Source organism: Podarcis erhardii, assembly GCF_964252035.2.
Source record: "Podarcis erhardii genome assembly, chromosome: 12".
Taxonomy (NCBI): Eukaryota; Metazoa; Chordata; class Lepidosauria; order Squamata; family Lacertidae; genus Podarcis; species Podarcis erhardii.
This window is the reverse complement of record NC_138513.1, coordinates 23,489,162-23,504,825: the sequence shown is the minus strand read 5'-3', so window position 1 is coordinate 23,504,825 and position 15,664 is coordinate 23,489,162. Positions and strand designations below refer to the sequence as shown.

The 15,664-nt window shown below is 39.4% G+C and overlaps 1 protein-coding gene and 1 long non-coding RNA gene across 2 annotated transcripts in view; both read right to left on the bottom strand.

Annotated features, from left to right (window-relative positions):
* The window catches only part of CASD1 (CAS1 domain containing 1), a 30,760-nt gene that overhangs the window by 3,131 nt on the left and 11,965 nt on the right, over positions 1-15,664 (bottom strand). Inside the window, exons 7-17 of the mRNA XM_081881987.1 lie at positions 15,085-15,208; positions 13,760-13,974; positions 12,048-12,473; positions 11,122-11,211; positions 9,735-9,854; positions 8,314-8,470; positions 7,037-7,116; positions 4,518-4,619; positions 3,456-3,596; positions 2,791-2,868; positions 1,127-1,219 (exon numbers count right to left, since the gene is read on the bottom strand). Coding sequence (XP_081738113.1) covers positions 1,127-1,219; positions 2,791-2,868; positions 3,456-3,596; positions 4,518-4,619; positions 7,037-7,116; positions 8,314-8,470; positions 9,735-9,854; positions 11,122-11,211; positions 12,048-12,473; positions 13,760-13,974; positions 15,085-15,208 — 1,626 coding nt within the window. The remainder of the gene's footprint in view (positions 1-1,126; positions 1,220-2,790; positions 2,869-3,455; positions 3,597-4,517; positions 4,620-7,036; positions 7,117-8,313; positions 8,471-9,734; positions 9,855-11,121; positions 11,212-12,047; positions 12,474-13,759; positions 13,975-15,084; positions 15,209-15,664) is intronic.
* On the bottom strand, positions 5,573-7,023 carry LOC309325827. The gene is made up of 2 exons (XR_014150049.1): positions 6,561-7,023; positions 5,573-6,307 (listed from the first exon to the last, which is right to left on the bottom strand). It is a non-coding gene; the product is annotated as an uncharacterized lncRNA (long non-coding RNA).

The following is a 15,664-nucleotide window of genomic DNA, read 5'->3' as shown; positions in this document are numbered from 1 at the left end:
AAGACGGAAAACCCGCTAGACGAAAGGGTTTTCTGTTTTGGAGGTGCTTCGCAAAACGAATTTCTTATGGGCTTGCTTCGCAAGACGAAAATGTCTTGCGAGTTCCTGCGGGTTTTTTCCCCTCCCCCCCCCTTTTTCTAAGCCGCTAAGCCGCTTATCTGCTTATCCGCTAAGACGATAAGCCGCTAATAGCGCTAATAGCGCTAAGCCGCTAAGCCGTCAATGGGCTTGCTTCACAAGACGAAAAAACCGCTAGATGAAGAGACTCGAGGAATGGATTAATTTCGTCTTGCGAGGCACCACTGTATCATGAAAATAAGCTTTAACCCCGAAGCTGGTTTGGAACATTGGGCAAATATGCTATAAATCGTATGATATCTGACATGTTTGTGTCACAAGAGCAACAAAGACTTTAATACAGGCTTTAAAGTCTTATGCAGAAATGCCAACAGGATTTCCTGGCCTGGTACGTGGACCATGCGCTCTGCCGCACTTGCAAAAGAGCGCACAAGGTCCCAAAAGTTTGCATATACTTTGTGTCCTAGGCAAATTTGTGTCCTCTCTGGCAGGTATGGCCTCAAAATGAATTAGGGGCCAAAAACAGGTAATAATATCTACCACCCAGAAGTTCAACAGGAAAAGTTTGCCCCACCTCCACTTGTAATTCTACATCCATTCTAGAAAATGTTTAACCTGTTGAATTTCTGTTTGACACACAACTGTTAAAGACACAAGAGTCCTCTGCCTCAGTGTCCTCCAGAAACCATGCACAGAACTCAAGCTTCCTGAGTTGTAAGCCAGCTGTGTTGCTGTGCAGGTCATTCATCACTTTGTATGAGGTTGGTTACATTGCTGGTATTTCAGCTGGTAGCTGAGATGGATTTAAGATTGTCAGCACCAAATTCCAGATGCCCATAGCTGGACAAATTCAAAATTGCTTTGTTAAAAAATGAAGCGGTATTAGAGGATCATTTTTGTGCCTCTATATCTATACCACGTAATAACTATAGTAAAGCCACCCTATTCTCGATTGTACATAATGCCAGATAACAAATCGACTAAAGTTTGATTGTAAACAGACTTAAGTGTTTGATCCTTTAAATTACAATAAAATTATACTACTTGCCTCAAGGGAAATTCTGCCAAACCAAGCGAAAAATGAACTATATACAGAACGTGCATAGCCAGGTATATTCCTGATAAGGATAAAAGCTAAAATCTGAAAGACAAAAGAAGCTGCGTGAAAAGATGTTTTAGGCTGCAATCCTGTTCACTTAGTTGGAAATAAATCCATCTAAACTCAATGGTTCTGAACAGACAAGCTAAGATTGGATTAATAGCACATCTATTGAAAGTATTTCATACATTTCATAAAATGCAAAACCTACTGGTTTTCAAACTGTGGTGCAGAACGTTGCGTTCTGTGAGTAGTAATCAGAATTTTGCAATGTGAAGATTGGGGGGTGGGGTGGGGGGGTGGAATGAAGATCCTAGCCTTGTACAATTGCTTCCACTGAAAAACAGCCAGAGTGGACTTTGCAAAGAAATGTATTAGATATCAAACAGCTATCGTCCCAATAAAAGTCTAAGCAGTAGCTGAGCATATGAGAATGAGCCTGTGTGAGGCTCGGACTCATGCACCTCCTGCTCTCCATCCAGCAAAGTTGTGAGGAAACTGGAAGCAGCTACTTCCTGGTTTAAACTAACCACAGTTTGTTTTGCATCCCAACGGAGCCAAACTGTGATTTGTTCAAACTATGGTTCATCAACACAAGCTGGGAAGCAAAACCTGTCTCAAAAAGCCAGTTTATGCAATTCTAACCTATATTTTTAGCATTACATATGAATCAGGCCTCACTGAGCACCCCGGCATATGTATGAGAAAACTAATAAATACTGTGCCCCATCAGCCCCAGACGACATGGCCAATGGCCAGGTATGATAGGAGATGTAGTCAACAATCTCTGGAAGGCCAAAGGCTCCCCATCTCCGCACTATGGTATCACACTCTAGCTTGGCTAGGAAACTGAGCACAAGGTGGGAGAAGGCCAGTGAAGGGAGCTTAGCCGGAGCTCAAGTGGACACCAGTCCTTTTGTCAATCTTTCCTATTGTAAGCTCTGGGACAAAGAATTTCAGGCCAGATTTCTTCAGTCTAAGTAACTGGATGCAACACACTTCGGGGAAGGGGGGGGGGAATGAAGTTCTGTCCCTGAGGCTCTTCTGTAATGAGGGAACAGTCTGGTCATTTGACAGGGGAATGCCGGCCTCCCGAAAGAGAGAGAAGGCTAGATGTGTGGGTTTTGGCACCTGACTGCCATATTGCCCGAACCCTGTGCATAGGGACCTGCAGTCTTCAGCCCAACTCTAATCATTTTATCATGTATTTTGAGATTGTCAGTCAGCAAAAAGGGACTTATTTTAATTAATGGCATGTATGCTGCTCTTTGGTTGAAGAGTGGAATAAAATGCTCTAAAATAAATAAATTGCAGACCTATTGCTATCACAGTAGTGCTATTATGCTCACATACTCTTACTTTGTTTTGTCTGAACATGTTTATGATCAACCACACAGGTGGGCAAGAGGGAACTACCCCAGGCAATTGAACTACGTGCAGCAATCTAAGGTGCACAAAACACCTTAGATTCCTGCACATTGTTTGACTCTGCTCTGCCATTACTTGTGAAGGCCAGATTTCTCAGTAGTTTTGTAAGCCTTAGCACTTTACATCCTGGGTGAGTGTTTATAATCAAAGACTGCAATTACAAGCAACAAAGGGAACACAATTACCTGCACAACTGAAACCGAAGGATGCATTTCATTGCACTCAGTTTTATTTTTACAACTGCTGGCCCATATAGAGTACGTCTAAAATATAAACATATATATTATTATACATTTAATTATTTATACCCCACCTTTCCCCCTGACTAGGACTCAAGGTGGCTTACAGATAAAAATAAGAATAGCTAAAAACATAGGGGGGAATAGTTAAAAACAGTTAAACACCGATAGAATTGAAACTACATATATGGAGGATACATCAAAGAACACAATTATTTTGCAGTGCTAGAAATGAAATTAGTTTATTCAGTGGAACACCAGTGTTGGCTCTACAAATTACACTTTGACTGTAATCCTATGCAAGCATACCAGGAAGTAAGCCAAATAAAATGGTGTTTAATCCTGAATAAACCTGAACAGATTTGGAGCCTTAGAGATGGTTTTCTTCTGTGTTGAAATACCCAATGCCTCCCCCCCCCCCCAGAAGTTCTCTACTTTATTCAGTGTAGTTGGGCAAAACCCTTAAAAACAATGTCAGCAGACCAATAACCTTGGCTTCTTATGGCATGCCTAAGGCTTGCTACTAATTTTCATGAAGACTATCCCCACTCTGAGTAACTATTCAGGAATTAAGAAAGACAATAGCTGAGTAAGGTATCTCAGAAACTTACCAAAAAAGAAACAACTGAAATAAATAATAAAACATTTGAAACTTTGCTTGGAAAGAGAGGCTCCCCCTTTCCTTCTGAGAGGACTTGCTGTTTTTGAAATGTTAGATAAATAAAAGCAAACAACATCCCATGAAAAACGACCTGCAAGAGAAAGGAAGAACTGCTCAGTTGAAAGATTTAGCAAAGGCGCAGTTAAGAAGACAGTTCAGTTCAGGTACCCACACGTAATGGGCACATTCACCAACAATGCCTGAATTTAAAGAACTAATGCCAGTCTTTTAAGACACAATGGGATGAAGTCTCTCTGGGTCAGGCAAATGCCCAATGCGCTCAGTCTAATCATGTATTACTGAGCAACTGTATAATACAGTGGTACCTCGGGTTACAGACGCTTCAGGTTACAGACTCCGCTAACCCAGAAATAGTATCTCGGGTTAAGAACTTTGCTTCAGGATGAGAACAGAAATCGTGCGGCGGCCGCGGGAGGCCCCATTAGCTAAAGTTGTGCTTCAGGTTAAGAACAGTTTCAGGTTAAGAACGGACCTCCAGAATGAATTAAGTTCTTAACCCATGGTACCACTGTATACAAAACTACAGACCAAGCATTTACAGCAGCTCTGGGGAACCTGTGTAGAGCCTCCTGAGATTATCTGATTCCAACTGCTATCAGCCTCAGCCAGCATGAACAACAATCAGGGTTTGTGGGAGTTGTAGTCTGGCAACATCTGGAGGCCACAGGTCCCCTACCACTTGCTTACAGCCACTAATTTGCGTTTTCTGAGGTTTGCTGCATACATTTTCACAAATAGAGGCAGCTAGTAAAATAACCAGAGCAATTTACTAAACTTTTTTCTTCTTTAATTTCATTTTTTCAATTATTTCAGATTCCTGCATTGCAGGGGGGTTGGACAAGATGACCCTCGGGTTCCATTCCAGCTCTACAATGCTATGATTTGCAGAGTGAGATCATAATTTGCTTTCACTCGCCTAAGACTGGCAGCCATAATTGACAAAGGCAAAGCACAAAATCAACATTAAAAAATAAAAATAAACTGTACATACGTATCTATCTAATTTCCACCTAAACCACCATTCATAGATGCTCCCATTTAGTTCAAAGCCCTTGGACAATGGCCAAATAGAAAAAATCTTCTCAAATGCACCCTGTAATAAACAGACATGAAAATAATATAACTGTTCAGTCACATCAATGGGCCATATAACACAAACATTCCATTTCTAACAGCAGTTAAATGGAGATGCTCAGGGACTTTCATAAGATTAGAATAAAATACTTGATCATTTCACTGTACATTTAAGTCCAGCATCCTAAAATCACAGACAGCCTATTAGGATTTGTCACCCTATCGAGGCATGTGAAAATACCCATTATTTCACATTATAATGTTCTGCATCTCAAGACTGGCAAAGAAAGAGACTGCCTTGCGCATTCTGGTGTTGTGTACAAGGATCTATGGATCAGAGCCACAGCTTGCAATGATGTAATGTATAATTGCAGACACAATCTACACTCAACAATTTGGAAAAAGAAGCATTCTGTTTCTTGGCTGTAATCAGACATATATTCATGATATCCATTAGTGTGGATTACTTATTAAATGCTTTCTGTGTTCAGGCTGAGAAAACAACAAAAATGAGGAAAACACTACTAACAGGCAAGAAAGAGGACAGTCAGGAACCTATCAAGCAATTCCTCCAGGAGAGCTGAAAGCTGGCCAGATGTATAATTTAGTTTAGTATTTTGCTGCTGAAGAGACACTCACAACCAACATTTTCTTTTCATTTTTTGTGACAGTAAAATTGCTGAAAAATATCCTTATTTTAAAAAGAAACAAAAAGGATGCATCCATGTTCCCTGAATAAAAACAGTAAAGGATTCTGCAATGTTTAATAAACTTTTCTTAAAGTTAAACATCTGTTTTAATCAGCTTTCATCAAAGTAAAGCTTTTAACTCTCCTATTAAAAAAATAAAAAATGGCTGGATGCCCTGCAAGTCTTCAAATGGAAACAAACAAACAAACAAACAAACAAACATGTCCTTTAAGTTTCTGAAAAGAAAATACATTTAAACTCTCTCTCTCTCTTACACACACACACACACACACACACACACAAACACACACACAAACACACACACAGATGTTTTGAAATCCATGCCTAATTGTGAGGGCGTGAATAATTCTTTCTAAAGGAACTAGGAATTGAAGAGTTGCAAGTGCTTTGTAGAGATGGTTGTGAACAGTATTCTCTCTTAGTCAAGTGCCATTCAAATGCTCAGAATAAGGCCACATACGCCATAAATCTTATGCTGAAGTCACAGCTGAGTTGCATTTTAGCCCTGAAGAGCAGGCAGCATTGGCAAAATGAAAGCATTCCATATCCAAAAATATATACAAAATATATTCTCCCATTCAGCTATGAGGTTTTTTTTTAATGCACAGCTGAATGTGGAAGCACATGCTTCTCATGCAGTTCCTCAGCCTGAGCACAGCCTGGTAAGCAAAGCTGGAATCCCATCAATCAGGGGAGTGGGGTTGGGAGATTAATAACAGAAACTTCAAACCAGCTGACAGGTGCTATTCCAATGTCTTTTATCAGGCTGCTGCTCATCTGGGCTGCAGAATTTCCTATTTTAAAAGCTTCAGAGTGGTCCACTAGACAGAGACAGGAATACAGTTCTCCTGAATATTAAATCCAATCATTCTGCAGCTAGATGTTTTCAATTATTTTTATGGTCAAATACCAGAAAGCAAACATGATCTGGTTTTCATTTATAATATTTTAATGTCAACAAAATGCAGCAGAAAGAATCTTGTTGTTCTAACTGCTCCTTTTCTTAATAAAATAAAAAAATTCCTTCCAGTAGCACCTTAAAGACCAACTAAGTTAGTTCTTGGTATGAGCTTTCGTGTGCATGCACACTTCTTCAGATGTAATGTGTGTATCTGAAGAAGTGTGCATGCACATGAAAGCTCATACCAAGAACTAACTTAGTTGGTCTTTAAGGTGCTACTGGAAGGAATTTTTTTATTTTTTTATTTTGTTTTGACTATGGGAGACCAACACGGCTACCTATCTGTAACCTTTTCTTAATGTTAGATATACGCAAACATTTAATGCCCAAACATTTTTGATATGCCTCTCCTCTACCTCACTAGAAAAATGTTGGGACCTAGGTTTTAGCAACCAAGTCTACCAAGGTTTCAGCAAAAGGGGGGGGGAATTCTCTCTCCTCAAAACAAAACAGCCAGTTTTGGATGCAAGCACAGGCTGATGTGCTTTGTGACAACAGATGCGCCACCCTCAGACCTCTGAATGAACCCAAGCATTCCAACACCAATTTCTGTGGAAACACTTAATGGATTTACAAAAGAGCTAAAAGCATGTCCTTCGCTCTCAGATACCACAACCTGTTCCTTATGGAAGCAACAGGCTGATTGCCATGACTGTCCCATAGCTGCAAGTGCTTTGCTTTTGAACACAGCTTAAATGTTTGCTTTCTAACATGCCTTAGAATCCAAATATTTAACTTGTACCAAAATATACAAATCATACAAACCTGAGAATACGCTAGAAAATATATACAGATGAACAGGGAAACTAGTTTCAGCAGTAAACCAAAATGCCAGAAGCAACTGCCTGTGGACAAGAGCAAAAACAAGACTAATGTTAGGCAGTAAGCTTTTTTATTGCATTTTTTGTTTTTACTGTTGCTGCTTTTACATTATACGCAAGAGGGACAGCTGCGTGTAGGTGGGAATGAACATTCAGACAGAAATTCTTCTGAAAGTGCTGCAATACGGAAACATGACACCCACACACAGTACATTACTTCAATAGGATGCCCTTCCTAACCCACATTCCACCCCAGCTAGTCATGTATTGTTAAAGCAGACTGCAGCAAATGTCTGACTGGGCAGCACCGGAGGGCAATGAAACAGCCAGTGCGGCACTAGCCAGATAGTCATGGCAGCAGGGGCAGCTTCACAGCCCTCCCCACAGCCAGGACGAGGGTTTCATTTGCCCCCAGTGACATTACACAGCCAACTCCGACTGGCTATATGGTCTCAAGGTGGTGACATTTTCACTAAGTGAACCCCGACCGGTAAGAAACAAGCCCTTTTGAGTTAGGAAGAGAAAAGAGAAGCGCCAGATCAGGGAAACTATGGCTGAGAAAAGTATGTGAAAGGTAGTGTTATTTCCCTCCATGGACCCTTCCGGCAGAGAATTCTCTCTACTCAATAAGAAGGTAGGCCACACATTACCTTGAATTATGGCTCTTTGCAGGCCATCATTCAGCATTAAGCTCTCAGGCCAAGAGGTGAACCAAGCATACAATAAAAAACAAAACAAAAAACTGAGGTATTCAGGAGCCTACTACAAACTATATAATGGTGTGTCCAAACACATATATTTTATATCCATCTTTTGATTGTTTTAAAAGTGCAAGTTAATTTTCTAAATAGTTCTAGTATTTTCTCTTAAATTGTTTTACTGTTTTCTGTTAACCCAACACAAGTAAAAGGTTAAATATTAGGATCCCAAGATAATAATAATTACCTAGGCCTGCCTCCTTTTGCTGAGCATTCCCCCATCTTCGACCCTCCCTTCCCACAAATGGCCACATTAACAATGATAATCTGTGACTATCTTCCGTTATGTTATTTGGGTCAGCAATTGAGGCAGATAGAATATTTTTGCTTTACAAAAGTGTAGTTTGATTTTACTATTGAGAATGCCATGTATTAAAAAATTACAATGCTATTTAAAGTTGAATATAACTGAATGCAAAATAAAGTGCTTAAGTTATTATATACAAAAGAGAATCATATTTACCATTGGCCTTCTTCTGGACTATTTGAGGCCATAGAGCTAATGTAACATATATGATCATAAACCAGACAGTGACTAGAGGAACAAAGTAATAGAACTGGTAAGACCGATCCATCACTATGCACAACACCACAACCAAGAAATTCAGTCGAAATAAAACCTGTTAAATATTGGAGAAAAGGGGAAGTATTTCTTTATTAAATGTAAGGAATGGCAAGAGATTTTTCATGTATATTTTAGTGCAAAAAACTTCAACAAGGTAACATTTGCATCTTAAGTGACAGAGTATCACAAAGCATTCATATCTTGAATTATTTTTACTACAGTAAGCTTACGTAACAATTTTGCTGATCAGGCTTTTCAAAACATAAAATGAAAACAGTTTAAGAGAAGCCAGCCTTCTACAGACTTGCTCTATCCAGCTGCTCTGTATGCACAGAATAGCGTGAAATTAAAAAACTAACACAACACAAAATAAATTCTTGCCTATATAACTATTGTTACTGGGTATCAATCTGTGAAGTAACCATTTCTTCTTATTATTTAATATTAAAGGATAGCTATTTAGAGTTATGGATGGCTATAAGTTTGGTTGCATGGTTATATATCTCAGGTTACATGAGGCATTAGGCCTCAGACCTCTGTAAAAGCTACAATGTATGGTGCTTTAAGTGCTGACAGAAGCCTTGGTTACAGATTATTATTTTTTAATTATCTGCCCTTCATCCTAAAGTCCCAGGGCGGGTCACAACATTAAAACATAGCATTAAAAACAGTTTAAAACAACCTACAATTCCAAAAAAGGTGGGTCCTAAAAACATACACTTCAAATGTCAAAAGCCAGGATTAAAAGGTACACATTTAGCGTTCTCCAGAAGCTATATAATGAAGGTGCCAGATGTACCTCTGTGGGGAGGGAGTTTTACAGCTTAGGGGCTACCACAGAGAAGGCCCTCTCCTGGGCTAACCCCCACACCCAATTTCTAAGTGCAAAGAGGGCTGCAGTTGCTAAGGAGGGGGAACTCTTAGGCAATTAGTGCTGAAAGAAAACAAAATCATACTCTGGTGGCACACTTTGGGAGATTTAGGCTTCAGCTAAGGCAGGGTTCCCCAAACTTGGATCTCCAGCTGTTTTTGGACTACAACTCCCATCATTCCTAGCTAGAAGGACCAGTGATCAGGGAAACTGTAGTCCAAAAACAGCTGGAGATCCATGTTTGGAAAACCCTGAGCTAAGGCAATTGGGATCCAGAGAAGAAGCGGTGAGCTTTTGTCAGCCTCAATGACTTTTGTGAAGTCTTGCCTCCTACTAAATAGGGAACGATCCAACATTGGGAAATGGCAGTGGGCAAAGTACTGGGTTACATTTGTAGCAGTCACTCAAAATTATTTTTATACACATAAAAGCTTAATTCACATCTTACCTGACACACTCTATAAATGCCAAAATCTCCTTTAATCCAGAAGTATGAGAAATGCCCGTAGCCCGTTTGGAATAGATATGCAGCAACCAACACACGGATGTGCATGTACACTGGCAGAAACTATTAATAAAAACGTAAATTGTATTTTTTTAAAAGCTAGGTAACTTTCAAAGATTAAATCCCACATTAAAGTGTGCAAAATGAGTAAGTTCCCCCCCTCACTTTATTTCTGCTTTTGAATATAATCTTGTTTACAGAACTTTAAAGCTCACTATGTCTCACTGCCTTCTAAACTTATTCCACATTCTGGACTTCCTCAACCCAGCACTAACCAACTATCTGTTCCACAGCTGAACAGGCAGGCCTCACTATGCAAAGATGCTTGTGTACAGGTTGGCACTGAATTCAAGGCCGTGGTGATTAACTTTTTGGGAGCTGAGGGTCACAATGATCCATGGTCAACCTTTGGTGGTGGTGAGGAACACATGTCAAAGCTGGATGTGTCCTGAGTAAAAGTGGGTGAAAATGAAAAGGACACATGGTGAGGAAAGGGGCTGGAAGTCACAAAAATCTTTTGGCATAACCAAATCACAGCAGATGACCTACAGTGGTAATTAGTGAATTTATTATTATTATTATAATTATTTTAATGTAGACATTTTGTAGGGCCTTAGCAGTCATGGAAAGCATTCTGCCATCATAGTATTACAGTGGGGGACCCATAGGAGCAGTAAGAAATAATTTGGTGGGGAGGGGGTTTCATGTGTCCCAAGGGCTAGCCATCTCTGCTAGGGTTGGAGCAATAATCCAAAAGTGAAATTAGAACAGAATAGGACATCTGACTTTTCCTAAAATCACCAAGAAGCATCATTAAAACAAAACAGCAACCATTTCCAGATCAGGTTGGGATGATCAGACAATAGGGAGGGGGTGAAGTCACCCCTCCATACACACACACACACACACACACACACACACACACAAATAAGCTCCTTCTGCTAGGATAATTCAAATCCATTGTGGATAGTTCTGAGAGGAAATATCCACCTGCCTGAAAATGGGTACCGTGCCCAAGGTCACTTTTCAGAACTGCTGGGTTAAAATTTAGTAAGCCTACTAAAGACAGCATTATATATCAGTGGCATCCTCACCAATTAAAACACTTTCATGCACAGTACAGCACTTTGCATCACAGGTGAAACGAGGAAATTTAATTGTCACCTTTTTTTGAAAAAAGTACATCTTTCAAAACAGACTTTAATCACCCCAATATGGAATTAAAACAGAGAAGAAAGACTTCAGTTAACTACTCAACTTTTGCTTCAGTAGTAAATCACGCAAGACTATTCCTCATGCAAAAATTGTTAAAACTGCAAAACAAACTTACAGTGCTTGCTCCAGAGATATGATAGATCAAGATGACAAGCTGCATCCAGCCTTTCCATTCATCGGTTTGTTCCCTATTTAACACTTTAGTCTGTGCAAAATAAAAAGAGAGCATTGCGATTCCAACAAGTGCAAGCAGAGAACTACAAAACAAGGAAACACTATAATGGGGTGGATGTGTCTAAAACTACTATATAAAGGGAAGTGCAATAACTGTTATTCTCCAATTATGTTTTATGTATTTTGCACCACTAGGAGTGGGCTACAATCCACATGACTGATACAGAACTCTGTGTAAACAGTACGACAATGGCTGAGTGCTTTGGCTCCCCATCTAATGCTAACATTGTACTCTGCCTGATAGACGGTTTTGAAATTCAAGGGACAGAGGTCCCTGTTGGGAGCAGGGATAGAGAAGCCTCGCTGAATTTACATTTGGCCACTCTGGCTCAGGGTCATGGACTCTTGAGTAAATGTTGTCGAAAAATCCACAACTGCTCATCTGTTGTTTATGCACGGGGTTTTTCTGGAAGTGACAGTTTTATTTGAATCTATCTACAACAGGGTTGGGGATCCTTCTTCTGCCCGAGGACCACATTTCTTTGTGGGCAATCTTCCAAGAGCCGCATGCCAGCGCTGGACAGGCCAGAAGTGGGCAGACAACTGAAGGAAAATGTTACCTTTGTACAGTAGACTAGTTTCTACATGCACCTCTCACTGTCTGCCATCCAGGCAAACAAGAAGGATTAACCCCTTTTTTGCATTGCCTTCATTGTTATTGTAACCTGTTTAAAATTGTAAACTCAAGAAAAACACTTTTTACAAAAAGAAAAGGCAGCAACATTGCCAGAGTTCAAGGAAAACATCCCAGTCAGACAAAGAGCCTGTGATCTTTCAGAAATAAAAACAAAAATAAAGCAGGCTTACCTCTTTAGTATTTTCCGTGTAAAACACCCCTAACACTAGGATATAGATGATTGGTATGAAGAAGGATGAGTGAGTGTAAAACTTGTTTTCTTTCATGAACAGATTTGCTCTGTCGCACAGGTAGAAGTAACCCATTATCAAACCAAGTCTGCATAAACACTGCAAGGCTGTCTCTAGAGTAGAAACGGCTGGAGTGTTGGTGGCAGGTTTCTTCTCTTCTCCACTCTCCATATCTGTACATGGCTTATTCTTCTGGTGATTGTTACGACGTATGAGAACAAGAATTAAATATCCAGTTATGGAGGAAGCAAAAAACCCAAAGGCTAGTTTTTGTATCAAAGTGACAGGAGGCTGAGGCTGGCAGCACGAACCATCAATGGGCTTTATAACCTTGTTGCAGTGGATGTTTATCAGAATCATTGCATTCTGTCCAGGAAAAAAAACATAATTCCAGCCATTAGGATATAGAATTGAAAATGTCGTACTACTCACATGGTCTAAATGAATGGCAGGATGTTGTTTTGTTTTTTTAAAAAAAACCACAACAAAATATTGTTTTAAATTTGTTTCACTGAACAAGTCCAAACCATGGGCATCAAGAGTCAAACTTTTTCTATCATCCAAGGGCCAAATTAAATGAGATGTTGGGAGATCCATGATTGGATCTCCCATAGTTTAACCTAAAACAAAACAAAAAAAAAGTGGAAGATCCCATCCTCAACCTCACAAACCTTTGATTTTTTTTTACCCTTTGTATTCAGGGTGACAACACTGCTAGGATCCACTGCTCACCGTATATTTTTCTAATCTGTGTTTGACCTACTTCCACCCCCAAATTCCTTTCAGAGGAATGCAGTGTGCTGATTCTGAAATTATACTTCCTGTTTTAAATAAAGATGCTTTATTTTTGTTTTTTAATAGAACAGAACTTAGTATTAAAATAGTACTCCCCCTTCAGCATTCAAAAAACTTTCCATATATCTGTTGTTTTCACATACAACATTAAACCATTGATTAGCACTAGATCCACACTCATACTTCTGTGTGGTTGGAGAACTTTGCTATTTTCAGCTTCATAGAATTCTGGCCAACTTTGTAATCCGTGGTTGATGTAGGGTTGTTCTGAAACTCCCCCAAGTTTGTTTTAAAGCACTACCCAGGACTTTATGAAACCAGAAGTAAATCAAATCCTTCTCCTAGCCACATATGAGGGGAGAAAAGACAGAAACAAACAGTGCTAAACTATGGTTAGGAGTTATGTATACAACAGCCCTGTAGGCAATCAGCAATTCTGACTTCTCTAAGCATCACATCCTTAATACAAAGCAGTATACAATGATCTACACTGTGTAAAGTATTTTTTATTAAATAGTTTGAAAATAATTCTGTAAACAATACTTGAAGAGAAGCCTCATTATTATTTTAATTTATTACCCACCCTTCCCCCTAAGGTCCCAGGGAGCGTTACAACAATTTACAATACAATATTAAAAACCCATTAAAAACTTACAACTGCTAAAAATGCAGTAGCAACAAAGTAGTGTCTAATAAATCTAATAAAAATTAAGACAATTTCCTACAATTGTCAGTCTTTTGGCATTCTAAATCTTAAAGGCTGTTTTCTATAAAGAATACTAGAATCAAACAAGTGTAGAGCTGGAAGGGAGCATGAGAATCATCTAGGCCAACCTCCTGCAATGCAGATTACTTACTATTTCTCTGCTTGATTCAGAAAGGTGTATACCATCTGAGGACTGACTTATAGTTTCTTCTGCTATCAGCCTAGATACACTGAAAATTTTTACTTTAGCTTTTGAGTTTTTTGAGCTGCTGTTCAGGATACTGATTGCTGCTTCATTGTAGGCATCTATTTTCTCATTAGTGATCATTTTCCTGCTTTCACTCAACATATCTTCATAAACTGGATCTGATGTCAAAAGAAAATGGGGATTTAAAAAAAAGAAGCAATGCAATAAATAAATAAATAAATACTCAAGCTCTAGATATACTATTCTCACCCGCTAAAATGATCCACTAAAATAAGCCTCGCATATCTCTCCAGTTAGACCCTTAGAGGGAGCCCTTTTCAAGTCTGTGCAGAGGGAAATACGCTCCTAAAATTGGAGCACTTTTCATTCTGCAAAGAAAGCAGTTTGCATTTAAGTTACTAAGGGAAGCACTTTGAATACTGCTTCCTTTGGAAAGAAAAAAAAATGCTCCTTTTAAAAACAAAGGCATTTGAAGCTCCTTGGTGAGCAGTTGGGAAATGCTGCACAAGGAGCTTTGGAAATTTTGTGCTTGTTGCTTGGGAAATGCTGAGTCCAGTTCTTGCAAAAGAGTTTGTGCTGTGCTTTAAAAATGCCCAACAACCTGGTGGTCAGGCATTTGGGAGGCACTGTGCAAGGGGCGCGGCAGGCACTGTCAATTGGCATGGCCTGCAAAGCCCCTTTTGGACTAGGCCTGCCATTACTTCCCCACACCTTATGTCAAGTGTGGGACAGGTGGGGGTGGCTTGGCCAAAATGGGCTGCTGAGCAAAATGAAGGTTCCCTGTCCCTGAGTTAGGGCATGATGGTAACACAGTATTTCCTGCAAGGAGGACAAACAAGCTATCTGGTCTCAATTTGCTGATCTAATAATGAAGCAAGCATCCTATTCCTATTTATTCCAGTGGCATTAAAATGTATCTACTCATGAGCAAATCCACTGTCTGGGCTGCCACTCAAAATTTTAGCTTCTAGTCTTTCCGGTCAGTTGACCTGCTGCAGCCTAACCAACCATTTTTCCCCAAAAGTGGCCAATGCTCTGTGCAGATACCGTGCAGATAATAAGAAATGTGTTTTCCCACAAACTGAGAAATGGATTTACCAATTAAGCCATTCACAATGTGGGACAAACAGCAGCAGCTGTTCTTGGAATACATCATAGAATAAATCTGGTGTGGAATTGCAGACTGGAATTGCAAGCATTATATACAAAAATGCTTAGCTAATGAATTTGTTTCACCACAAGACACAACAGCTATGTCATTATTTTACCTTGTAAGACCCAGTAGACATCACTGCTCTTTGCCAGTTTTTCCAGAAAAGGGGCAACTGATGTGATATTGATTTTATACTGTGTGAGGGCTTCATTGCTGCCATTGTGAATACTGATAGACCACTAAAAGAGTATTAAAAGTGAATCAGTTAGAATATGTATTTGTGGACGATATAATCAAAATAGTTCAATATTCACAAATCTTCGCTGATGTTTCAAAAACAGGATAGCTGAAGTAGACAAACACAAGAAAATTCTGAACTCTGTACTCTTGGGTAAGAAGCATAGGATATTGTGAACTGCTGTTGCTAAAGGGCTTTGATGCAAATTTAAATTAAAAAAGATAACTACCTAAAATTGACAAAACATACTAATAAAACATTCAAAAATTATCTATTGCTTCTTCAGCAGTTTCAAATATTAAATGATACCCACAACACACATCAGTCCCCCTATAAATTTTTATCCCATAAGACCAAAGAAGGTGTTCCGCGCCAGAAGTATCTGTCTATAAAATTAAGTAATATTGCCCTAGAACCAGAAAGACAGGGAGAGCGAGAGCGAGATGGGGATGCACAG